This window comes from Heterodontus francisci, chromosome 4 (assembly GCF_036365525.1).
Source record: "Heterodontus francisci isolate sHetFra1 chromosome 4, sHetFra1.hap1, whole genome shotgun sequence".
Lineage (NCBI taxonomy): Eukaryota > Metazoa > Chordata > Chondrichthyes > Heterodontiformes > Heterodontidae > Heterodontus > Heterodontus francisci.
The window spans coordinates 58,322,024-58,347,597 of record NC_090374.1 but is presented as its reverse complement, the minus strand read 5'-3'; the positions used below and the strand labels follow the sequence as shown (position 1 = coordinate 58,347,597).

General features: G+C 43.3%; 1 protein-coding gene across 7 annotated transcripts in view; it reads left to right on the top strand.

Moving 5' to 3' along the window:
• LOC137369057 (xanthine dehydrogenase-like) overlaps positions 1–25,574 on the top strand; it is a 225,248-nt gene that overhangs the window by 135,485 nt on the left and 64,189 nt on the right. For all 7 annotated transcript variants that reach the window (XM_068029610.1, XM_068029607.1, XM_068029609.1 and 4 more), the window contains 4 exons: positions 4,596–4,825; positions 14,350–14,459; positions 16,098–16,202; positions 19,626–19,704. In XM_068029610.1, coding sequence (XP_067885711.1) covers positions 4,596–4,825; positions 14,350–14,459; positions 16,098–16,202; positions 19,626–19,704 — 524 coding nt within the window. The remainder of the gene's footprint in view (positions 1–4,595; positions 4,826–14,349; positions 14,460–16,097; positions 16,203–19,625; positions 19,705–25,574) is intronic.

Here is a 25,574-nt window from a genome sequence, read left to right as displayed (position 1 = left end):
TTGCTTGCTGTACCTGTGTGCTAACTTTTTGTGTTTCATGTACAAGGATACCTTTGTACCGCATCATTCCGTGGTCTCCATTTAAATAATATTTTGCTTTTCTATTCTTACTACCATTACCATGTGGATAACCTCACGTTTTCTCACATTATACACCATCTGCCAAATTTTTGCCCACTCATTTAACCTATCCCTTTGCAGACTCTTTGCATACTCCTCACAACTTGCTTTCCAATCTATATTTGTATTGTCAGTAAATTTGGCTACAATACACCCAGTTCCTTCACCCAAGACATGAATATGATTGTAAATATTTGAGGCCCCAGCACTGATCTCTGTGGAACCCCCTTAGTTACAGCTTGCCGACCTGAAAATGCCCCATTTATCCTGACTCTCCTTTTCCTGTTGGTTAACTAATCCTCTATCCTTGCGAATATATTACCCCCAATACCATGGGATCTTATCTTGTGCAGTAACTTTTTATGTGGCACCTTATTGAATGCCTTTTGGAAATCCAAGTACACTACATCTACCGGTTCCCCTTTACAAAACCCTGCTTATTGCATCCTCAAAGAACACTAATAAATCTGTCAAACATGTCTTCCCTTTCATAAAACCATGTTGACTCTGCCTGGTTGTATTATGATTTTCCAAATGTCCTGCTACTACTTTCTTAACAATGGATTCTAGCATTTTCCCAATGACAGATGTTTGACTAACTGGCCTATAGTTCCCTGCTTTCTGTCTCTCTCCGTTCTTGAATAGAAGCATTATATTTGTGGTTTTCCAATCCACTAGGACCTTTCCAGAATCTTGGGAATTTTGGAAGTTCACGACCAATGCATCCACCTTCTCTGTAGCCACTTTTTGAAGACCTAAGATGCGGGCCATAAGGACTTGTCAGCCTTTAGTCCCACTAGTTTGCTTAGTTTTTCTCTAGTGATGATTGTTTTAAGTTCATACCTCCCTTTTGCCCCCTGATTTTCTACTCTTCCTGGGATGCTTTTTGTGTCTTCTACCATGAAGAGAGAGAGAAAATATTTGTTTGAAGTCTCTGCCGTTTCCTTGTTCCCCATTATTAATTCCCCAGTCTCATCTTCTAAGGGACTGTAGGCAACCACCACCCAACCCGTGAACTGTATGTAATCTGGTACGTGGGGAAGTAGTGTTTGCGGCTAAAAGTGGTAAGCGAGTCCACAGCAGGGACGTAGGATATGTGATGAGACAGCAATGTGGTGTTAGTGAACTGCTGAAGGGGAAGTGGATGTGCTAACACCTGCGAGGTCTGATGAAGGCATGTCTAATTTGCTGCTAAATTTGTAACAGACGCGCCATGTGGGCTGGTTGCTTGGAGACCGGGGGTCGGCGCAGTGAAGTAATGCCTTGTTATCAGACAAGGGCTGGAGAACAGTGAACTAGCTGTGCGACGTGGTCGAAACTTGAGGAATAAGGTTACCAAAAATAAGCAGATGTCAACACCGGTGAAAGGTTGACCGACTGTGGCTGACTTGGCACATTCACAGCGTTAGCAACAGCTGACCGATCAATCACTCTACGTTGGATAGTCAGGTCTGGCCCATCCTGAGCTCTTCACGCAGGCAGCATGCATGAAACAGGGTATAAGAAAGCGTGCTCCGAAGTGCTGGCTAGCTAGCTCAGGATTAAGTAGTCTGATCAACTACTTGGAGAATCGTAAGGGGAGGACTGATCATCTGCTCCATTCCGACACTCTGATGAACCTAAGTAACCTTGCTTACGTGAACGCGTGAGTGTAATCTTTATTGAAGATAAGATTTTGAAACGCTGAATAAATGTGCTATGTATGAACAATAATATGTTAGTCTTGAGTCATTGATACCCAGAGTAAACCTCCGGACCAGTAGTGGGGATAGACTACAGGACCAACATTTACTTTAGCTACTGTCTTCCTTTTTATATACTTGTAGAAGCTCTTACTCTCTGCTTTTATATTTCTTGTTAGTTTACTCTCATATTCTAATTTCTCCCTTGTTTTTAGTCATCCTTCACAGGTTTCTAAAATTTTCCCAGTCTTCTGTCCTATCACTAATCTTTGCAACATTGTATGCCTTTTCTTTCAATTTGATACCTTTCTTGACTTCCTTAGTTATCCACAGATGGTTCATCCTTGTCATAGAGTCTTTCTCAATAGAATATACCTTTGTTGAGGATTATGAAATATCTCCTTAAATGCCTGCCACTGCTTATTTACTGTCTTACCTTTTAATCTGTTTTCCCAGTCCACTGTAGCCAACTCTGTCTTCACACCTTTGTAGTTGCCTTTATTTACGTTTAAGACACTAGTTTCAGACCCAAGTTTCTCACTCACAAACTGAATTTGAAATTCTGTCATGTCATAATCACTCTTTCCTAGAGGATCCTTTATGATGAGATCATTAATCATGTCTCATTACAGACTACTGTTAAGATCTGAGGTTTGCTGTAATTTAATTGTAAGACTTAGGTCAATTACAATTACTCTCTAAAAGGTACTTTCAGCTCAGACTAGCTACAAAACCACACGGGTATAAGGGTGTTTTCACAAGCTTCACAGACTTGATTAAGTTTTCCACAATAAGCACAAAATTGTGATACTGAGCCAAGGGCAGTAGTCAGCAGTTGCATTCATGATGGAACACCAGTCCCCCACCTCTGGTTAACTGTGACGTCTTGTCTCTTGATTGATGTCTATCTTCTGTCTTCTTCTTGATAATGATGTACGCTTTCGGGCCTTGCAAGTTCTTACTGTATAAACCTTTCCCCGCTTGGTTCTGTGCCATATTCGGTAAAACCCCATTTTTGTTCATCGGATTGGTCAGTCATTACCTTCCATGATGGTACTTCGAGCCTAGTTTAAGTCATTGTCATTCGGGGGGGAGGGCGGGGCATCCAGATTCAAGCTTCCTTGACTATGAATTCCTTCACAAAAGGTCATACCTTGATCCGGTGCCACCCTGCTATGGCTATTCATCCACAGTGCCCACTTAATGGCATTGATATGCACTTACCTCATTTCACAGCTTCGTGACCAGACATGGATTGTCCACAGTTTTTTACCAGTTAAAAAGCCAACGGTCTCCCTGGGGTAATCCACAGTCTAATGACTTTTAAATAAAGGGTCTCGACATGTCATGACTTGTCCAGAACTTTGGCTAATATCATGCTTTTTGGTTATGTTACAGGATTCAATTTGAACCGTTATGCTTAAGGATATGACAACGAAGTTCTAACAGTCCTATAATAAAATAAACTCAATCCAACACTACCAGATCTAAAATAGCCTGTTTCATGGTTGGTTCCATAACATATTGTTCTAAGAAACTATCCCAGATACACTCTATGAACTCGTCCTCAAGGCTACCTTTTCTAATTTGCTTTTTTCCAATTTAGATGAAGATTAAAATCGCCCACGATTATTGCAGTATCTTTCTTACGAGCCTCCATTATTTCTTGATTGATACTCTACAGTGTAACTGCTGTTAGGGGGCCTGTAGGTGACTCCCATCACTGTCTTTTTTCCCTTGCTATTTCTTATCTCCAATCAAACTGATTTTACGTGCTGATCTTCTGAGCCAACATCATTTCCCCTACTGTACTGATCTCATTCTTTATTAACAGAACTACCCCACCTCCTTTTCCTTTCAGCCTATCCTTCCGAAATGTCAAGTACCCCTGAATATTTGGTTCCCAGCCTTGGGTCACCTTGCACATGTCTCTGTAATGCCTTGTCCTTTCTCTTGAACATTCTAAATTTCCCCTCACTTGAACCCTCCGCCCCGACTACTTAGTTTACACCCCTACAGCCCTAGCTATTCAATTCACTAGGACACTGGTTCCAGTACGATTTAAGTGAAGCCTGTCCCAACGGAACAACTCCTTTCCCCAGGGTGTCTTTACCCCATGAATTGAAACCCTGGCAGAATCATGAAAAGTGTTTGACAGGTTAGGCCATTTATTTGCCAGTGTCTTTCTTGAGATTCAGACTTCATTCTAAGTAAGCTTATACTAGAACCTTTTTTTGGTCCATGGATTTGTGCATTATTAGCTAGCTTTCATCTTGGTTCAAAACGCAAATAACTAATGGTGCTTTTTAGAAGAACGACTCCTACTCAGTGAAGTTTGGAAAGAGCCTTTGGCTGCCTTGGCCATACTGTCTGGAACTCTTGCCCTAAACTTCTCCACATTGCTCTACCTCTGTCCTCCAACTTTACAAGTTGGCTTAAATCCAGTCTTTGCAACAATGCCTTCAGTCATCTCTCTTCATTCACTTACTGCTTCACATCAGAAGTGACTTGGGACTCCACTGTTTTTAAAGGTGCTACATAAATCTGCATTGTGTTGAATAGTCATCTCATTAAAATGACAGCTCAGTTGCACGAATAGTATCACTAGCTGATTTTCTTTTTTAAACTCCCATGGATAATGGCAGACACTAATTGCAATTAGAAACTGTTCAATTTATGAATTAAAAGTTCTAGGATTTTTTAAATAACAGATATAAAAGATGTTGATTTTCAGTACTGTTTCAAATGCTGCCTAATCACATGGGAGTTAACCATACCCATTTTCATACTAAGATTCACAGCATCATGCTCTCCAGATGGTAGAAGGAGTGAAGGTCACCTACCAAGATCAAAAACCACCAATAGTGAATCTCGACGAAGCTATTAACAAGAAATCCTTCTACCCAGCACCTGGAAATGTGCTGCTTGTTGGAGACCCTGCCAGTGCTATTTCAGTATCTCCTTGCAAGGCTGAAGGTGAAATTAGAGCAGGTGAACAGTACCATTTCCACATGGAAACGCAGGTAACTCTCTTTACATTTAATGGATAGAAATATAATTCATTAGATATATGAGAACAGTAAGAAGTGTATAGTTTATAAATTTCATCTCTATATTAAGATTGAAATTATGATTAAAAGGTCCATGAATCCCAAGCCCAACCTCCTCCTCGTATCCTCTAAGCTCCATCTCCAGGCCTTTTACAGTGGACCTCCCATTCACTTCTCAGTTTCAACATTGAGTTCTAATTGATCCAGAATGTATCATGGAGGACCCTGGTGCTGGCCTGGGGGGAGTACATGCCTGCATGCTATTGTTCATGCAGAAGTGAGTTAAGTGATTGATAGATGCAGAATCTGATTTGAACAACCATAAAAGAGTGTAGGAAGTGCAACAAGAAATATTGTAAACAAGCGTGAGAATGGCCTAAGGTTTGAAAATAAGGAGCATGGGAGGGCAGACATTTGCTGCCTCCTGAATTTGGTTTCAATGTATCTGAACCCAACCTGATGTATATGGTGCAGTTTCTCCGTTAATTGCTGAAAGGACAAGACTTTATAGCCTTGTTTAGAAGCTGGATAACCCTGGTGATACCCTTCAGGGAACGGAAGGTAGAAAATTAGCGAGTGATTCGGAAAGACAGAAAAAGCAAAAGTTAAAAAGTGTGCAGCACAGGAATTTGGCAGTGTTAAAAGGTATTTATTTAAATGCAAGGAGTATAGCAAATAAAGCCGATGAGCTGAGGGCACAGATAGACACATGGCAACACAATATTGTTGCTATAATGGAAACTTGGCTTAAGGAAGGGCACGAATGGCAGCTCAACATCCCTGGATATAGCTTTCAGGCGGGATAGAGAGGGGGTTAAAAAAGGAGGGTGTGTTGTTAAGGCATCAATAACAGCTGTGAGGAGGGATGAAATGCTAAATGAATCATCAAATGAGGCCATATGGGTGGAGATCAGAAATAGAAAAGGGCTAGCTACACTATTAGGAGTGTACTATAAACCCCCAAATAGTGAGAGGGAGATAGAAGAATAAATATGGAGGCACATTTCTGAGTGTGGCCTAACTAAAGTTCTGTACAGCTGCAGCATGACTTGCTAATTTTTATACTCTATGCCCCGACTGATGAAGGCAAGCATGCCGTATGCCTTCTTGACTACCTTATCCACCTGCGTAGCCAATTTCAATGACCTGTGGACCTGTACGCCCAGATCTCTCTGCCTGTCAATACTCCTAAGGGTTCTGCCATTTACTGTATACTTCCCACCTGTATTAGATCTTCCAAAATGCATTACCTCACATTTGTCCAGATTAAACTCCATCTGCCATTTCTCCGCCCAAGTCTCCAACCGATCTATATCCTGCTGTATCCTCTGACAATCCTCATCACTATCCGCAACTCCACCAACCTTTGTGTCGTCCGCAAACTTACTAATCAGACCAGCTACATTTTCCTCCAAATCATTTATATATAATACAAACAGCAAAGGTCCCAGCATTTGGGATTATCCTTAATCCTGTTTGCCAATGACTTTTCATGACCCCTTTTAGCCCTCCTGACTCCTTGCTTAAGTTCCTTCCTACTGTCTTTATATTCCTCAAGTGCTTCATCTGTTCCCAGCCTTCCAGCCCTTACAAATGCTTCCTTTTTCTTTTTGACTAGGCTCACAATATCCCGCGTTATCCAAGGCTCCTGAAACTTGCCAAATTTATCCTTCTTCCTCACAGGAACATGCTGGTCCTGGATTCTAATCAACTGACATTTGAAAGACTCCCACATGTCAGATGTTGATTTACCCTCAAACAGCCACCCCCAATCTAAATTCTTCAGTTCCTGCCTAATATTGTTATAATTAGCCTTCCCCCAATTTAGCACCTTCACCCGAGGACTACTCTTATCCTTATCCACAAGTACCTTAAAACTTATGGAATTATGGTCACTGTTCCCGAAATGCTCCCCCACTGAAACTTCGACCACCTGGCCGGGCTCATTCCCCAATACCAGGTCCAGTACGGCCCCATCCCTAGTTGGACTATCTACATATTGTTTCAAGAAGCCCTCCTGGATGCTCCTTAGAAATTCTGCCCCATCTAAGCCCCGAGCACTAAGTGAAACCTCGTCAATATAGGGGAAGTTAAAATCACCCACCAGAACAACCCTGTTACCTTTACATTAGAATTAGAACATTACAGCGCAGTACAGGCCCTTCGGCCTTCGATGTTGCGCCGACCTGTGAAACCATCTGACCTACACTATTCCATTTTCATCCATATGTCTATCCATTGACCACTTAAATGCCCTTAAAGTTGGCGAGTCTACTACTGCTGCAGGCAGGGCGTTCCACGCCCCTACTACTCTCTGAGTAAAGAAACTACCTCTGACATCTGTCCTATATCTATCACCCCTCAACTTAAAGCTATGTCCCCTCGTGTTTGCCATCACCATCCGAGGAAAAAGACTCTCACTATCCACCCTATCTAACCCTCTGATTATCTTATATGTCTCTATTAAGTCACCTCTCCTCCTCCTTCTCTCCAACGAAAACAACCTCAAGTCCCTCAGCCTTTCCTCGTAAGACCTTCCCTCCATACCAGGCAACATCCTAGTAAATTTCCTCTGCACCCTTTCCAAAGCTTCCACATCCTTCCTATAATGCGGTGACCAGAACTGCACGCAATACTCCAGGTGCGGTCTCACCAGAGTTTTGTACAGCTGCAGCATAACCTCGTGGCTCCGAAACTCGATCCCCCTACTAATAAAAGCTAACACACCATATGCCTTCTTAACAGCCCTATTAACCTGGGTAGCAACCTTCAGGGATTTATGTACCTGGACACCAAGATCTCTCTGTTCATCTACACTACCAAGAATCTTCCCATTAGCCCAGTACTCTGCATTCCTGTTACTCCTTCCAAAGTGAATCACCTCGCACTTTTCCGCATTAAACTCCATTTGCCATCTCTCAGCCCAGCTCTGCAGCCTATCTATGTCCCTCTGTACCTTGCAACATCCTTCGGCACTATCCACAACTCCACCTACCTTAGTGTCATCTGCAAATTTACTAACCCACCCTTCTACACCCTCTTACAGGTCATTTATAAAAATGACAAACAGCAGTGGCCCCAAAACAGATCCTTGCGGTACACCACTAGTAACTAAACTCCAGGATGAACATTTGCCATCAACCACCACCCTCTGTCTTCTTTCAGCGAGCCAATTTCTGATCCAAAGCTCTAAATCACCTTCAACCCCATACTTCCGTATTTTCGGCAATAGCCTACCGTGGGGAACCTTATCAAACGCCTTACTGAAATCCATATACACCACATCCACTGCTTTACCCTCATCCACCTGTTTGGTCACCTTCTCGAAAAACTCAATAAGGTTTGTGAGGCACGACCTACCCTTCACAAAACCGTGCTGACTATCGCTAATGAACTATTCTTTTCCAGATGATTATAAATCCAGTCTCTTATAACCTTTTCCAACATTTTAACCACAACCGAAGTAATGCTCACAGGTCTATAATTACCAGGGCTGTCTCTACTCCCCTTCTTGAACAAGGGGACAACATTTGCTATCCTCCAGTCTTCCGGCACTATTCCTGTCGACAATGACGACATAAAGATCAAGGACAAAGGCTCTGCAATCTCCTCCCTAGCTTCCCAGAGAATCCGAAGATAAATCCCATCTGGCCCAGGGGACTTATCTATTTTCACACTTTCCAAAAACATCTTTCCAAAATCTGTCTACATATCTGCTCCTCTACCTCCCGCTGGCTGTTGGGAGGCCTGTAGAAAACCCCCAACATATTGACTGCACCCTTCCTATTCCTGAGCTCCACCCATATTGCCTCGCTGCACGACCCCTCCGAAGTGTCCTCCCGCAGTACAGCTGTGATATTCTCCTTAACAAGTAATGCAACTCCCCCACCCCTTTTACATCCCCCTCTATCCCGCCTGAAGCTTCTAAATCCTGGAACATTTAGCTGCCAATCCTGTCCTTCCCTCAACCAAGTCTCTGTAATAGCAACAACATCATAGTTCCAAGTACTAATCCAAGCTCTAAGTTCATCTGCCTGACCTGTTATACTTCTCGCATTGAAACAAATGCACTTCAGACCACCAGTCCCGCTGTGCTCAGCAACATCTCCCTGCCTGCTCTTCCTCTTAGTCTTACTGGCCTTATTTACTAGTTCCCCCTCATTTATTTCACTTGCTGTCCTGCTGCTCTGGTTCCCACCCCCCTGCCACACTCGTTTAAACCCTCCCGAATGACACTCGCAAACCTCGCAGCCAGGATGTTTGTGCCCTTCCAGTTTAGATGCAACCCATCCTTCTTGTACAGGTCCCATCTGTCCCTGAAGAGATCCCAATGGTCCAGATATCTGAAACCTTCCCTTCTACACCAGCTGTTCAACCACGTGTTTAGCTGCACTATCTTCCTATTTCTCGCTTCACTGGCACGTGGCACAGGGAGTAATCCCGAGATTACAACCCTAGAGGTCCTGTCTTTTAACTTTCTACCAAACTCCCTAAACTCCCCCTGCAGGACCTCGTCACTCTTCCTGCCTATGTCATTGGTACCGATGTGTACCACAACATCTGGCTGTTCACCCTCCCCCTTCAGAATGCGCCCTGTCCGTTTAGAGACATCCATGACCCTGGCACCAGGGAGGCAACATACCTTCCTGTCAGGGATAGTCAGCATGCATTTGTTAAGGGAAGGTCATGTCTTACTAACTTAATTGAATTCTTTGAGGAAGTAACAAGGAGGATTGAGGAGGGTAGTGCAGTGGATGTGGTCTACATGTATTTTAGTAAGGCATTTGACAGGGTCCCGCATGGCAGACTGGTCAGTAAAATGAAAGCCCAGGGGAATATGGCAGGTTGGATCCAAAATTGGCTCAGTGACAGGAAGCAAAGGGTAGTAGTTGACGGATGTTTTTGTGAATGGAAAGCAGTTTCCAGTGACATTCCACAGGGCTCAGTGTTGGGTCCCTTGCTGTTTGTGGTATATATTAATGATTTGGACTTAAATGTGAGAGGCATGATTCGGAAATTCGCTGTTGACACAAAAATTGACCGTGTAGTTGATAGCGAAGAGGATGGCTGTAGACTCCAGAATGATATCAGTGGTTTGGTTGAGTGGGCAGAAAAGTGGCAAATGGAATTCAATCCGGAGAATTGTGAGGTAATGCACTTCGGGAGATAAATAAAGCGAAGGAATACACAATAAATGGGAGGATATTGAGAGGGGTAGATGGTGAAAGACCTTGGAGTGCATGTCCACAGGTCCCTAAAGGTGTCAGGACAAGTAGATAAAGTGGTGAAGAAGGCATATGGAATGCTTTCCTTTATTGGCCGAGGTACAGAATACAAAAGCAGGGATGTAATACTGGGACTGTATAAAATGCTGGTTCGGCCACAGTTGGAGTATTGCGTATAGTTCTGGTCGTCACATTACAAGAAGGAGATAGTTGTTGTGGAGAGAATACACAGGAGATTTACCAGAATGTTGCCAGGGCTTGAAAGTTGCAGCTATGAGGAAAGATTGGATAGGCTAGGGTTGTTTTCTCTGGAACAGAGGAGGCTGAGGGGTGATGGGGTGACTTAATTGAAGTGTACAGCCAACTGTGCAACAGCCCCGACAAACAAATTTCTCTGCAGCACCTGTGGAAGAGCCTGTCACTCTAGAATTGGCCTTTATAACCACTCCAGGCGCTGCTTCACAAACCACTGACCACCTCCAGGCGCGTATCCATTGTCTCTCGAGATAAGGAGGCCCAAAAGAAAGAAAGAAAGAAACAAACAAAATTATGAGGAGGTTAGATAGAGTGGACAGGAAGGCCTGTTTCCCCTAGCAGAGAGGTCAATTACCAGGGGGCACGGATTTAAGGTGATTGGTCGAAGGATTAATGTGGACATGAGGAGCAACTTTTTCACCCAGAGGGTGGTGGGTGTCTGGAATTCACTGCCAGGAATGGTGGTCGAGGCAGAAACTCTCAATTCTTTTAAAATGTACCTGGGCATGCACCTGAAGTGCTGTAACCTGCAACGCTATGGACCAGGTGCTGGAAGGTGGAATTAGGTTGGGCGGCTGTTTTTTCAGTCGGCACGGACACAATGGGCTGAATGGCCTCCTTCTGTCTATAATATTTCGATGGTTCTCATGCGAGGGTCTGAGTCCACTGGTGAGTGGTGCAGTTGGGAGCTCTTTGTTAAGACTCGAGTGGGGAATAGGCTGATAGACCCAGTGGAATATTCAACCTTGCACAGGCCTTCTTCCAGATAGATTGTGCTCACGTAATTAGAGATCTGCTTTACTTAGTCGGGTATTTTGGCAGGTGTTTAAAGGACAGGTTTGATGTTCTAATGGCTTCAGCTTCCATCACCACCATTTGTTCTGCCGTAAGGCTGCATTTTAAGCCCTAATTCCCCTGTCCAGGGGATTCAACAATAAGCATTTTAACTTTCAGCAGTAATGGAAAATGGATAATAGCCGTACAGCCGCCTGTAAAATATCCTGCCTGATGATCTTGCCATTGAATTCAATAGAAAGAAAAATTGGGCAGGGTCTATAGTGAACAGCTGATCTGCTAGTGCATGTTTTTCGCCACCACTGACAGTTAAAATCAGACCTATCGGGGGGAGGGGAGGAGGATTTTTTCTCTACTCGGGAGTGGGGGAGTGAGGTTAAAACAATGCGGATTGGTCGGGGAGGGGGGGGTGGTGGGCTGTGATGGGAAAGGCTAAAGGGCAAAGTTGCCGAACTTTGAAGGGGGGAAAGGGCAAATTCTAAATATTTTCACTCTGGGGTGGAAAAGAACGAGAGGGCACAGATTTAAAGTAATTGGCAAAATAGCAAAAGTGACATGAGGGTAAACTTTTTCACACAGCGAGTGGTTAAGCTCTGGAATGCACTGCCTGAGTGTGTGGTGGAGGCAGGTCCAATTGAAGCATTCAAAAGTGAATTGGACTGTTATATGAAAAGGAAGAATGTGCAGGTTACAGGTAGAAGGCAGGGGAATGGAACTGAGCGAATTGCTCTTCCAAAGAGCTGGTGAAATCACAATTGACCAAATGGCCTCCTTTTGCACTGTGACAATTCTGTGATTCTGTGTCACTCGTGCTAGAGAAGGACTCTTCCAATCTCTCTCTAATCATGTGCATTGTCTCTCGAAATGCTGACAGAACCTTAGACATCTGATGCTGCTCCAGAATAGTCCTCTTCAATGATGACCCCTGAGGCTGCACATCTGTGTCCAGCTGAGCAGATCTTAGAGGGGCCTGCGCCTTCTGACGGGATCTCTCCGTTGTCCCTATCTCCAACACTAGCTCCTGCTCACTTGTGATACATGGCCCACCATGTGACAATCCAACTACCTGTCTTGGAGGTTCATTGAGGTGTGTGTATCTGAACTGATGGAGAGTGCGCATGTGCCGTATGACAGTGTTTCCTCAGAGTGTGTGATCTAAGGACTCTTCCTTTTCCTCTGGCACCAGTTCCTTGAAAGAGCTGTGGGAGGTGAAAGATAATGATTAGAACTGACGAGGTAAAGGATTCAAAGTCAGCATTGTGCAAATCATCATATTTTAGTGGCTGCTGACATCGTCAACATGAGTGAGTGTTGTGTGTTATGTGGCTGTGTTATATTTCATTCTATGATCAGGTCATTGGGAGAACCCATCTCTCCATCACCAATGGCCATATATTCCAAAATTCCAGTGCCCTGTATCTCCCTGATGTTCTATGCTTTCTTCACCTTCAAGGAGAGAAAAAAGAGAGTTAGGAGTGTGAGAAATGGAATCTGTTGAGAGATAACATTAGTAGAGGGTGACTGTGAGAGATGGCTATGAAATGGCAACAAGGTGAAGGTGAGCATCAGTTTAGATGGGGATGTGAGGAGCTGCCTCAAAAGAGAATGGTTAGACCTACAAAGTGTGTTGGTCTGAGGAGTGCTGTACAGGAGAAGGCTGGGGAAGTCAGAGTCTGGGGATTTGCACTTGAATGTGACATGTCACTCACCTTTCCTGCCCTCATGAGGTCAATGAACATCTTGTGGCACTGCGTCCATAAGCAAGAGACCACATTCCAGCTGCTCACCTCCTTTGTCACTTCCACACTTCCAGTTGCACCTGCTTGATTTCAGAGGCAGGCTTCTTCCTCCCAGGCACTGGGAACAGTATTTCTCTGCGGACCCTTATGGCACGTAACATAATCTTCAGGGATGCCTCAGAGCACTGGGGTGTTGCGGGGGTGTGGGCGCAGGGTGAACAGTGCGGTGGGGGCAGGGGTGGGGGGTGGGGCAGCCTTCCCTCGTTGAGACTCCATCACCTGAGTTGCTGTCTCTCACTTTCCAGTGTTAATTGTATATACGTCATGTTTAATTGTATGTACGTCATGTTTAATTGTATACAGGTGGTGAGCATTAACTAGGGATTCACTTGTGCCCCTATAAATAGACACAGACTGAAACTGTGATGGTCGGGGTTAGGAGGTGTATGCTTGCAATGTGTTAATCTAATAAATAAATGCTTATAAAAGTATGTAAAAATTGGTCCCAGTTCTAGCCTTCACCAACTGGCTTTCTGGAATATAGCAGCCAGTTGTAGAATGGTTCCATTCTGTCCCTTGCCAGGGTTCCTTTAAATACACAGGCTTCAACAGATGGGTGCGGGATGTGATCACACCCACCCGCTCCAATTGGTCAGGAATTGGATGTTAATCCCATGGTTCCACTAAAGAGCTGCGGAAAAACCTGCTCCGTGAACTTTCAGGTTCTTGACCTGCTTCTGACCTCCCATCGCGGGTGGGTCCAAACATTAAAATTCATCCCATAATTACATTGGATATGAGAGTAAACTGAATTCCAAGCGAATATTAATGAAAGATTTTTTAAAAATAAAAATCTGATTTGGAGAGCAAACAAAATACAATTAACAACAATAGCATAAATAATTTTTGTATATATTTGGGCATTTTGTCTTTGTTGACACTGATATTTGAGTCCAAGACATTTCCCAGAATAAGGTAACATTCTGAGACGGGCATCTCCATCACCTCTGGCCTGCTCCCTGGAAATCTTTACTGAGATGCAGAGTGAGTGGAGTTCTGCCCATTTTCCACCAGCAACTATCTGACCTACACTGCAGTAAATCTGCTGGCAACAGAAAATCCAAACCCCACTGTAATCTATTGTACTGAGGGACATCTAAAATACTTTGTGGGACAATTGTAGAAGTAAAACTGATGTTTTGAAAGGACAGCAAGTACTATGTTTACCCCAGGGATTCTAATTTTGTTTTTTGTTTAATGAATTGGTCTTTTATAATTTTTTGAAATATGTTCATTAGAATGAAATAAATGGAACTGTACACTCTCTTCATGCACTACATTCCTCACAGAACATTAAGGAGAATTTCATGAAATTTAGCATTGATTAGCTATTGCTTAAATTAAGATTGTATAACCTCAGAGTATATTAGAAATAATTTCCTTCAAGGATCATATATTTCCTGTACTATTTATTTTTGGATAGATTTGTCGGTGCGTGCCTACTGAAGATGGTTTGGATGTCCAGGCAGCTAGCCAGTGGTTGGACGTAGCCCAACAGGCCATTGCCGGTGCCATTGGATTACCCATCAAGGAGTAAACAGATTTTTCTTTCTTCGCACATTGTGACTAACATACAACACTGACTTCACAGCTCGCATTAACAGTAATATTGGAAATTATACAGGGCAAGCTTTAACATAAACACTGAGTAAAGTGTAGCATGCATGCTTAATCTTTCACATCATAAAATATGTTAAACTCACAAAAACACTTCTTAGCAGAAGTTATCAAGCCATTTTTGTCTTAAATACACACACATAGACTTTCTAAGGAATGTGTTAACTAAATCTATCTATAAATAAATATAACAGTATGCTATCATTTTTATTTGTTTCATATTTTCTTTCCCATATTACGTTTTTGCTCCCAGCTACTGCTGGATAATACAGATCACAGACTTCATAATACCTGAAGTCCATGGCAGCCAAGAGGATGTTGTGTCTTGATTTCTTTAGTTGATCACCCGTGATGTTGCACACCGGGGAAATCAAGACCATGGCCAGCATTTTAAGTCCCCCCCACCCCCCCCACTCCCCCATCCACAAAGAGCGGGAAGGTGGTGGTGGGGTGGGGGGGGGAGGTAGTAATGGGGGGCGTAAAATGGAGCGGGAGGCTCAGGGGAGCCCTTCCCGACCACCTCCTGCTTCCACCGCCACTTTATGCAAGGCGGCGGCAGCGAGAAACAGCCCCAGGCCAATCAATGCCCTTAAGTGGCCACTTAAGGGCCTCCGCCCGCCGCCACAGAAGACTCTGACTGCCTTGGGAGTGGTGGGGGGTTGGGGGGGTGGTGGTGGGCGGCCTAATGACCGGGCATCCTGTGCCCAACAGAGGGCCACCCCCGCTGTCTCAACCTCCCCCAACACATCCCCTGTCCCCCCAGTCGACAACCCTTTGCATCGGCGGGGCCCAACCGATCACCCCCGGGCAAGGCAACTAAAACTTACCTTGGTTCCGGGGTTCCCAGACATTATCTTTGCGAAGCTGGGCTGTAGTCCCAGCAGTGGCCACCACTCCTGATGACGCTGATGATTGGCCAGCAGCTCCATTAGGCGGGACTTCCTACCTCAAGCAGGTGGAAGTCCCACCTCAGAACAATTAAAGGCTGGGAAACTGCAAAATGTGGGTCGGATCCCCAGGCCAGGCAGATTTGGGTTCGCCACTGACTCTTCAGTCTGTGGATGGCTCCCGTCCACTGAGGGAAAAATCCTGGCCCATGTCTCAGTATCTGAGCATAGGCGCAGGGGTAATTGAACCTAGACTGTTATCAGCAACCTCAGCCAAGAAAGTATGGAAATGTGCGAGTTGAGTTTGTGCTCTGCTGAGGTTTGTAACAAGGTGACTTTGTCAGGGTAACTGAAAGAAAAATATTACTGCTGATCTATGGTTCTCTAAACCAGCAATTTGTAGTATAAGTAGAAAATGCTGGAAATATATAGCAGGTGTTAATTGGGTTGTGACAAAGGATCTACACCCAAAACATTAACCTGCCTTTTTGTCTTTACAGAGCTAATGAGCTGCTGTGTATTTGCAGCATTCTCTGATAACTATTTCCGATTTTGAGCGTTTGCAGTTTTAATCTCTAATGTACAATATTGTATTCTCCTGAACAGTTGCCTTGTACTCAACATAATTAAAGGGTTTAATCATTTTGAAATGTTTTTGTTTTCACAGTATTAACATCACAACCAAGCGTTTAGGTGGTGCTTATGGAGGTAAAGCTACTCGTGCCAACTTAGTAGCTTGTGCTACAGCAGTGGCTGCAACAGTGCTTCGCAGGTAAGACTCATCGGAATACTGTTCACTGTTGACCACGACTTCATTTTGTAGTTTCAGAAACCTGGCAGTATAGAAAGTACATGTTTATTTCTTGTTTTTGTGCATTCTTGAATGAATCAAATTAATAGCTTGGATTGTTCGCCCTAGAGCAGAGAAGGGTAAGAGGAGATTTGATAGAGGTCTTCAAAATTAGAATGAATTTTGATACAGTAAATAAAGACAAATTGTTTCCACTGGCACATGAGTCAGCCACCAGAGGACACGGATCTAAAATATTTGGCAAAAGAACAAGAGGGAAGATGAGACTCTTAATGCAGTAAATTATTGTGAACTGGAATGTGTTGCCTGAAAGGGTAGTGGAAGAAGATTCAATAGTAGTTTTCAAAAGGGAATTGGTTATGTACATGAAGAGAAAAATTTACAGGGCTATGGGGAAAGAGTGGGACTAAGTGGATAATTAGTCTTTGGAATCTGCACTTTGTGGAAACATCACAGCCAATATGTTTTGCTCTGGCAGCATTGTTGCAGAGTGGGTCTCTGGCCCTCCTCACACCTTCCTCCCCATGCCAGACATCACTATGAAAGCAGAAGTGGCTGGAATCCCAGCAGGACTGATCCCTGCCCAAACTTCCACTTCTGCTGTCCCCAGTACTGCCAGAAAAGTGACATAAAGCAGGTAGACAATCCTCCTTAACAACACACCAGTGGGAGAGTTATCAGTCTAGCAGCAGAAACTCAATTCCGAGACATCTGACCCAATTGATAGTTTGTGTCGCATTTAGAACAGCAGTAATTTGCATTTATTTAGCCCTTTTTAATATAGAGAAACATTCTAAGCCTTATCTGCACAGACCCAGTCTATCTCTTGCCTGAACCTGAAGGAAGTGGTAGCTGGTTGATGGATGGAGCAGGGTATTTGGCATTTGGAAAACAGTCCCAGCTCTTAAGTAAGTGGTTGGGAGGGCAGTGGAGCAGGGGGTCCAAGTCTAGGGCAGGAGAGTGCTAAACCTTCCTTGTGAGGCCCGGATGAGCATTTGCGCTCTGGAAGGCAGTTATGTGACGGACACTTCGCAACCACTGTAGTAAGAATGACAAACTTCACAACAATGTAAGGGTACAAGCTGATGTCTTTTTCAATTCTCTTGTGTTGTACCTTATTTAAAGGGCCAGCTGCCAGACCAGAATAAGATAGAGTTGTATCATATTTATCACAACTGTGCTTCACTGTCTTTAGACTAAATCACGAACGACTCTGGGATCATCCTGGGGGGCATGGTCAGCCCAAGGTTCCTTTTCTGCACAGCTTACTGCCCTCTTGATTCCTTTTACCCATCACACTCACATCTGACAGCAAATGCAAAGTGATTATGGATTTCTTTGCCTCCAAGATTGGGACTATCTGTGCAGTTGCCTATTCCACTCTCTCTCTTTTCCCACTACCCCTGCTCCCTACCTCCCCTGAATCCTTCACCTACGCCAGATCCCTGCTACCCTGCAATTTCAGCATTCAGAAGGTCATATGACATCCAACCTGGATCAGAGCATCAACCCACATACTGTATCCATCACCAAGACAATACATATTATTCTGCAAACTTTGCCTGTTATCACTAGGCAGCATTATTCCAATGCTGCCCTTTTTACCCCCGCAAAACCCTACCCTCCAAAAACTCCCAACTTGTCAAAAATGCTGCTGTCCATGTTTTGTCTTGCATTAAGATTCACTTTCCCATCACCCTTGACCTGTTAATATGCACTGGTTTCCTGACTACTAACTATTAATTTTAAAATCCTCATCTTCATCTTCAAATTCTTTCATAGCTTTGCTTCATTCTATCTCCAGCTTTATACACCTCCCAAATCCTTTTCTCTGCTAATTTTTAAGTGATCCCTTCCCTTTTCCCCAACATTGATGAGTGTTCAGCTGTTTCTGTCCCATTCTCTGAAATTCCATCCTCCACTTTCCACATTTCTTTTCTTTAAAAATATTAACCCAACTTTTCAACTAGGATTTCAGTCACCCTCCTAATTTCTTCCTCCACAGTTCAGCATCTATTTTCTTGTTTGCTTCCATATGTGAAGTGCTTTGGAATGTCTTATATGCTGTAACTTGTCTTTACTGGATTGCCTTTATGAGTCTCGAGGGTAATTTTGCATTCCCTCTATTGAACCCATTGTTGGCCAATTGAAGCACCAGGGATATGTTGCACTTTGCTTTGCCTAAATACAACCTACTGGGAAGTGCAATGTAGCTGGTAATTGGCCTAAATTGAAGATAATAGGGCCTTTATTTGAACTAATATTGAAACAATTTCTGATTAACATTATTACGCCCAAGGCGGGAGGAGTGCACTGTTTATTCTACTTCTCCATAGGTCACAACATGTATTTAATTTTTTTTCCAGTTACAGATACTGTCAATCATAGCCTCTATTTTTATCCCAGAATAAAACACATCAACCAGGTTTCTTTAACAAACAACAAAATTATCCTTTTATTATAAAACAAGTCTTAATCAGTAATGAAGCAAAGCATAAACAAACAGATTGAAATATAAAAGTTCTCTTTTTACCTTAGCCCCTCACAGACAGACAAATACACCGGTTAACCAAAAAAATAAAGAGATTTACACTTAAGAGTTCGAGTACAAAAAAAAATACATTGGCCAAAATACTTGCTGATTCTTGAAGAAAAAAGAGAAGATACGAAAAGATGTCAGAAGACCTTTTTTGGTTTGGCGTCCCAAATACATATAGATGGGTGTCACTTCCGAGAACAGCTCTTGATAGGTCTCCTGACCCCTATTAATCTTGACCTGTCACTTCTCTGGAAACATCTTCCCCAAGTCAAAAACAACCCATGATGGGTAATTATTTGAAGACAGGTGCCTTCCAGTAACTCTTTATAATCCAGACTACTCAATGATTCTTGTAAAAAATAATCCATGGAATCCTTATCAGTTTTAAACCACAAATCTTCAAAATTTAACAAAGTAATGGAAGCACTTGTAACACCTTGACCATTTGGTGAATATACAGTTGGGAACAGATGCGAAGGTTATAATAACCATATAAAATAGAGATAATAGGAACATAGGAATAGAAACAATAGAAAAAGAGATAATCAAATATTCCATGGAAAGTGATGGTTCCTGTGCTGCTGTGATTAGGGAGTTGTTACCTATGCAAATTAGCTAGCTAGGGCTGGAGAATGAAACTGGATAAATAGCCCAAAGTTTGTCTTCATAACCTTTGGAGATTAGGGAAACTTTTTTTAAGAACTTTATCTCTGAAGATCAAATGGCTGGACTAGAGCTCACAGTTGGGTAGATTCTGTGTGGTCTGTTGAAGAGTTATTCTTCATTAGTCAAACAGCTTTTTATCTCATGTGTTTTCTTATATGTGACCACATTATTTCTTACAGACCTGTTCGATGCTTGATGGACCTGAGCACCAACATGAAAACAATTGGCAAACGGCATGGTTATATTTTCAAATACAAGGTTAGAAAAAGTTCAAAAATCATAGAAGGTTAGTCTTTATATCAGCTTTCGCTGGTTTGCTATGAACCAGAAAAATCTAATGATGTCTAGGAAAAAATGATAAAATGGTATTTGTTGAACAATTAAAGTGTAATTAAATGTCAGAAATAGATCAAGCATTGTATGGAAAGATTCATGTCTAACTTTTTAAAACAATATTTGATACTAATATCACAATTGCGTTTTGGTAAGAAAAGTAAGGAGATCACATGCTACTTGGAAAAAAGAATCTAAATGGGGTAGAAGAGCAAAGGGATCTGGGAGTACAAATTCACAAATTATTAAAAGTTGGGATGCAGGTCAATAAGGCCATAACAAAAACAAACCAGGTGAGGGACAGGGTCTCAGGCTCCCCTTTCGCCCCTGCTCTGATTTGACCGCAACCGGGTTTATCTTTTTTAAACACAGTGATTTAGTTTACCAGCTCAGTGCGCACTTGCTCCTGTTACTCTAATATATTTGCAAATGGACAAGTCAGACAGGTTTTCTTGCATTTAAACAAGAAAGATGTAAGTTCATTAACCTTATCACTCTAAACTGGTTAAAATTACTAAGATACGCAACGCATCTACATTCACACGAGAGGCGCACACAAATAGATTACAGAAGGAAAAAAAAACAGAGTAGGGAGGTTGGAGTAGAGTCCTTGATAAAAGTGAAATTTAAATACTGAAGTTTTGTCCCAGAATCCTTAGTTGAAGTTGTAGTCCTGAAGACCTCATTGGGCTACAAATGGTTCAGGCTTACTTCTCAGGTTCTGGAAGGCAGAAGAGGGGCTTTATCTGTGTCCCCTAGTTGTTGGCTGTGTTGGGCTGTAGGTTTGTAGCTGAGGCTTCGCTAAAACTTTACTGGAGAAAGGGAGAGAGAGAGATTGCAGCTCTCTTGCCAGCTTACGTTTACATTCTCCTTCTGAGGTACAATTCACAAACTCCCAGAGTTATATAAGCAGTCATGTGATGTGATCACCTCTTGGTTCTTGAATCAACATCTTCTGGATTGATCTTTGAAATTCGAGGCTCTTCAGACATACTTGGTAGGGGGTGGGGGGGATGAGTGGTTGGCTCTTTCAAAGTCAATGGGTGTCGATGGCTTTTGACGATCGATATTGACAAAACCAATCTAGGTAATTTAATTAGAGAGCACCCCTGTTGTTCTGGCTAGACTGTCTGTCCTCTAGACCTCTGTCTCCAGCTGGTCTTTGGCTTCTCATATGCAAATTATGTGTGGCCACCTTAGCTGATCTGTTTTGTTTTTTTAAATTTATTTTAACAGTCTCCGTTAGAAGTCTCAGGCAAAGTTTTATACGAGGAAATTAATATTTTCCATTTGGCTTGTGGGAATTTCGTCACTCAAAGCACTAGGGTTTATTTCTAGAGGATAGAATTGAAAAGTAGAAAAGTTATGCTCAGCTTGTATCTAACCTTGGTTAGACCACACTTGGCATTTTGGGCAGCATATTATAAAAGGATATAAAGGTACTGGAGTGGATGCACAATGATGAAGCCAGAAGAGAAAGCTGAGGGATGACCTAATAGAGATCTTTAAAATTAAGCAAGGTTTTGATAGAGTAGTGACAGAGAATGTTGCAACTTTTGGGAAGAACAAAACTAGAGACCATCAATGTAAGATAGTCACCAAGAAATCAATCCGGGAATTCAGAAGAAATTTCTTTACCCAGAAAGTGGTGAAAATGTGGAACTCACTATCAGAGTAGTTGAGGCAAATAGTATAAATACATTTAAGATAAGCCGATGAGGGAGAAGAGAATGGACTGTTATGCTGATGGTGATGAAGGATGGGAGGAGCCTCAGGTAGAGTATAAATGCCAGCATGGACTAGTTAGCCAGATGGCTTGCTTCTGTGCTGTATGTTCTATGTAATTACTGCTGTTCTTTTGTATTTGTCATGCAAAGACCCATTTGAGCAAATAATGTCCACGGTAATGGAGCTCTCGCACAGAGCTAATACAGCAGTACAGTCCAGTGATCTGGCTGTTGCACATTATCTGTAGTGATCAGATAGTACGTATTAACATAATAATGCATTGACAGAAGAACATTGGCCCATCCACCTAATCCTTTCAAACAAGGTATCAATTTCCTTGTCATGAGCTTGAACTTGTAGCCCTGTATCCCATTTCCAAATAGTAATTCAGCCAGTAGTTGTTTAAAACCGCTCATGATCTTTTGTTGCTCCGCCCCATTGGTTGTTTGTTCCACACTTCTATCAACCTCTTCCTAAAAAGAAAGTTGCCGAAATTTTCTATTTCCTTTTGACACTCCAATCTTTAAATGCTGCTCCTTAATCTTAATCTTTGAATCCTGTGCCTGACAGAAGAACCTTTGATGATTCAAAATCTCCATACTGGTGACAGGCCCCCCCCACCCCCCTGCCCCATCTTCTCTTATGAGGATTTATATTTGTTTCCTCAATACTCAGCCCTGTAAATTAATGGATTAGTTATCTACTCCTCCTCTGGGCTCCCTGTAATAATGATGCATTCTTCTTGTAAAATGGAGACCATAGTAGTAGCCTAGGTATGTACCAAACTGAACATAATTCTCCAAATGCAATCTCACTAAAGTTAAACGTAACTTCAGCATCAGTTCCTTCAGTTTATAAGTCTTATCCAGGATGGTGTGTTGTCTCCCTGGGTGCCAGGGTCAAGGATGTCTCTGAGTGGGCACAGGGCATTCTGAAAGGGGAGGGTGAGCAGCCAGAGGTCGTGGTCCATATTGGTACTAACGACATAGGCAGGAAGAGAGATGAGGTCCTGCAAAGTGAATATAGGGAGTTAGGCAGAAGGTTAAAAAGCAGGTCCTCGAGGGTTGTAATCTCAGGATTACTCCGTGTGCCACGTGCTAGAGAGGGTAGGAATAGGAGGATAAGGCAAATGAATGTGTGGCTGAAGAGCTGGTGTCGGTGGGAGAGCTTCAGCTACTTGGACCATTGGGATCTCTTCTGGTGCAGAGGTGACCTGTACAAGAGGGACAGGTTGCATCTGAACTGGAAGGGGATCAATATCCTTGCGGGGAGGTTTGCTAGTACTACTCGGGAAGGTTTAAACTAGTCTGGCAGGGGGGTGGGACCCAAAGTAATAGTCTCTCCGATGAGATAGTTGAAGTAAATGTAGAGGTTAAAGCAAGCAAGTTCAGTAGGCAGGCCGAGCAGGACAGGGAGCGTGGAAGGTCTGGTAGGCGAAACTGCATTTACTTTAATGCAAGAAGCCTTACAGGTAAGGCAGATGAACTCAGAGCATGGATCGGTATATGGGATTGTGATATTCTAGCTATTACGGGAATGTGGTTGAGGGATGGGCAGGACTGGCAGCTCAATGTTCCGGGGTACCGATGCTTCCGGTGTGACAGAGGTGGAAATAAGAGAGGGGGGGAGTTGCACTATTGATTAGGGAGGACTTCATGGCAGTACTTAGAGAGGACATCCCGGGGGGAACGTTCAGTGAGGCCATATGGGTAGAACTTAGAAATAAGAAAGGGGTGATCACTTTGATGGGATTATACTATAGGCCCCCCAATAGTCAGAGGGAATTGGAGGAGCATATATGTAGGGAAATTACAGATAGGTGTAGGAATTATAGGGTTGTAATAGTAGGTGATTTTAACTTCCCAAATATTGACTGGGACTGCCTTAGTGCTAAGGGATCAGATGGAGAAGAATTTGTTAAGTGTGTCCAGGTTAGTTTTCTGAAGCGGTATGTGGATGGCCCTACTAGAGAAGGGGCTACACTCGACCTCCTCTTAGGAAATGAGGATGGGCAGGTGGTTGAGGTGTCAGTGGGGGAGCACTTTGGGGCCAGTGACCATAACTCTATTAGCTTCAAGATAGTTATGGAAAAGGATAGGACTGGTCCTCAATTTGAAGTCCTAAATTGGGGGAAGGCTAATTTCAATGGCATCAGACAGGAACTCTCAAAAGTTGATTGGAAGAGGCTGTTTACAGGTAAAGGGACGTCTGGCAAGTGGGAGGCTTTTAAAAGTGAGATACGAATAGTTCAGGGCCGGCATGTTCCCGTTAGATTGAAGGACAAGGCTGGCAAGTTTAGGGAACCTGAGTTGACGAGGGATATTGAGGGTCAGGTCAGGACAAAGGAGGAGGCATATGTCACGTATAGGCAGCTGGGATCAAGGGAGTCCCTCGAGGAGTATAAGGGATGGAGAAGTACACTTAAGAAGGAAATTAGGAGGGCGAAAAGGGGCCATGAGATTTCCCTGGCAGATAAGATAAAGAAGAATCCTAAAAGATTCTGTAAGTATATTAAAAGTGAAAGGGTAGCTAGGGAGAGAGTAAGTCCCCTTAAGGATCAGTGTGGTAATCTATGTGTGGAGCCACGGGAAATGGGTGAGGTCTTAAATGAATACTTCTCGTCTGTATTTACCGTGGAGAAGGTCATGGAAGCTAGTGAGTTCAAGGGAGGGAACAACGATATCCTGGAGCATATCAACATTACAAAGGAGGAGGTGTTGGAGGTTTTAAAGCACATTAAGGTGGATAAATCCCCAGGGGCTGACCAGGTGTATCCTAGGATGCTATGGGAAGCAAGGGAGGAGATTGCTGGGGCCCTGGCAGAGATTTTGTATCATCGTGAGCCATGGATGAGGTACCGGAAGACTGGAGGATAGCTAATGTTGTGTCTTTATTGAAAAAGGGCAGCAGGGATAAGCCAGGAAACTGCAGGCTGGTGGGAAAGTTATTGGAAGGGATTCTGAGAGACAGGATTTATATGCATTTGGAAAGGCAAGGTCTGATTAGGAATAGTCAGCATGGCTTTGTGTGTGGGAAATCATGTCTCACGAATTTGATTGAATTTTTTGAGGTGGTGATCAAAAGGATTGACGAGGGAAGGGCAGTGGACGTTGTCTACATGGACTTTAGCAAGGCCTTTGACAAAGTCCCACATGGTAGGCTGGTCCGGAAGGTTTGAACACATGGGATCCAGGGTGAGCTAGCCAATTGGATACTAAATTTGCTTGGTGACTGGAGGCAGAGGGTAGTAGGGGAGGGTTGTTTTTCAGATTGGAGGCCGGTGACAAGTGGTGTGCCGCAGGGATCAGTGCTGGGCCCTCTGTTGTTTGTCATATATATTAATGACTTGGTTGAGAATGTAGGAGGCATGATTAGTAAGTTTGCAGATGACACCAAAATTGGTGGTATAGTGGACAGTGAAGAAGGTTGTCTGAGGTTACAACAGGATATAGATCAACTGGGAAAGTGGGCAAGGGATTGGCAGATGGAATTTAATGCAGACAAGTGCGAAGTGATGAATTTTGGGAAGTTAAACCAGGGCAGGACATATACAGTGAATAGCAGGGCCCTGGGGACTGTTTTGAGCAGAGAGACCTTGGGGTGCAAGTACGTAGTTCCCTGAAAGAGGCAACATAGGTAGACAGGGTGGTGAAGAAGGCGTATGGCATGTTTGCCTTCATCGGCCGAGGCATTGAGTACAACAGTTGGGACGTCATGTTACAGTTGTACATAACGTTGGTTAGGCCGCATTTGGAGTACTGTGTGCAGTTCTGGTCGCCGCACTGCAGGAAAGATGTGATTAAGCTAGAGAGGGTGCAGAAAAGATTCACAAGGATGTTGCCTGGTTTGGAGGGCTTGAGTTGTAAAGAGAGATTGGATAGGCTGGGTCTGTTTTCCCTGGAGCAAAGGAGGCTGAGAGGGGACATGATAGAGTTAGATAAAATTATGAGAGGCATAGATAGGGTAGATAGCCAGAGTATGTTTCCCATGGTAGGGGTGACTAAAACTAGAGGGCATAGATTTATGGTGAGAGGGAGGAGGTTTAGAGGGGATCAAAGGGGTAAATT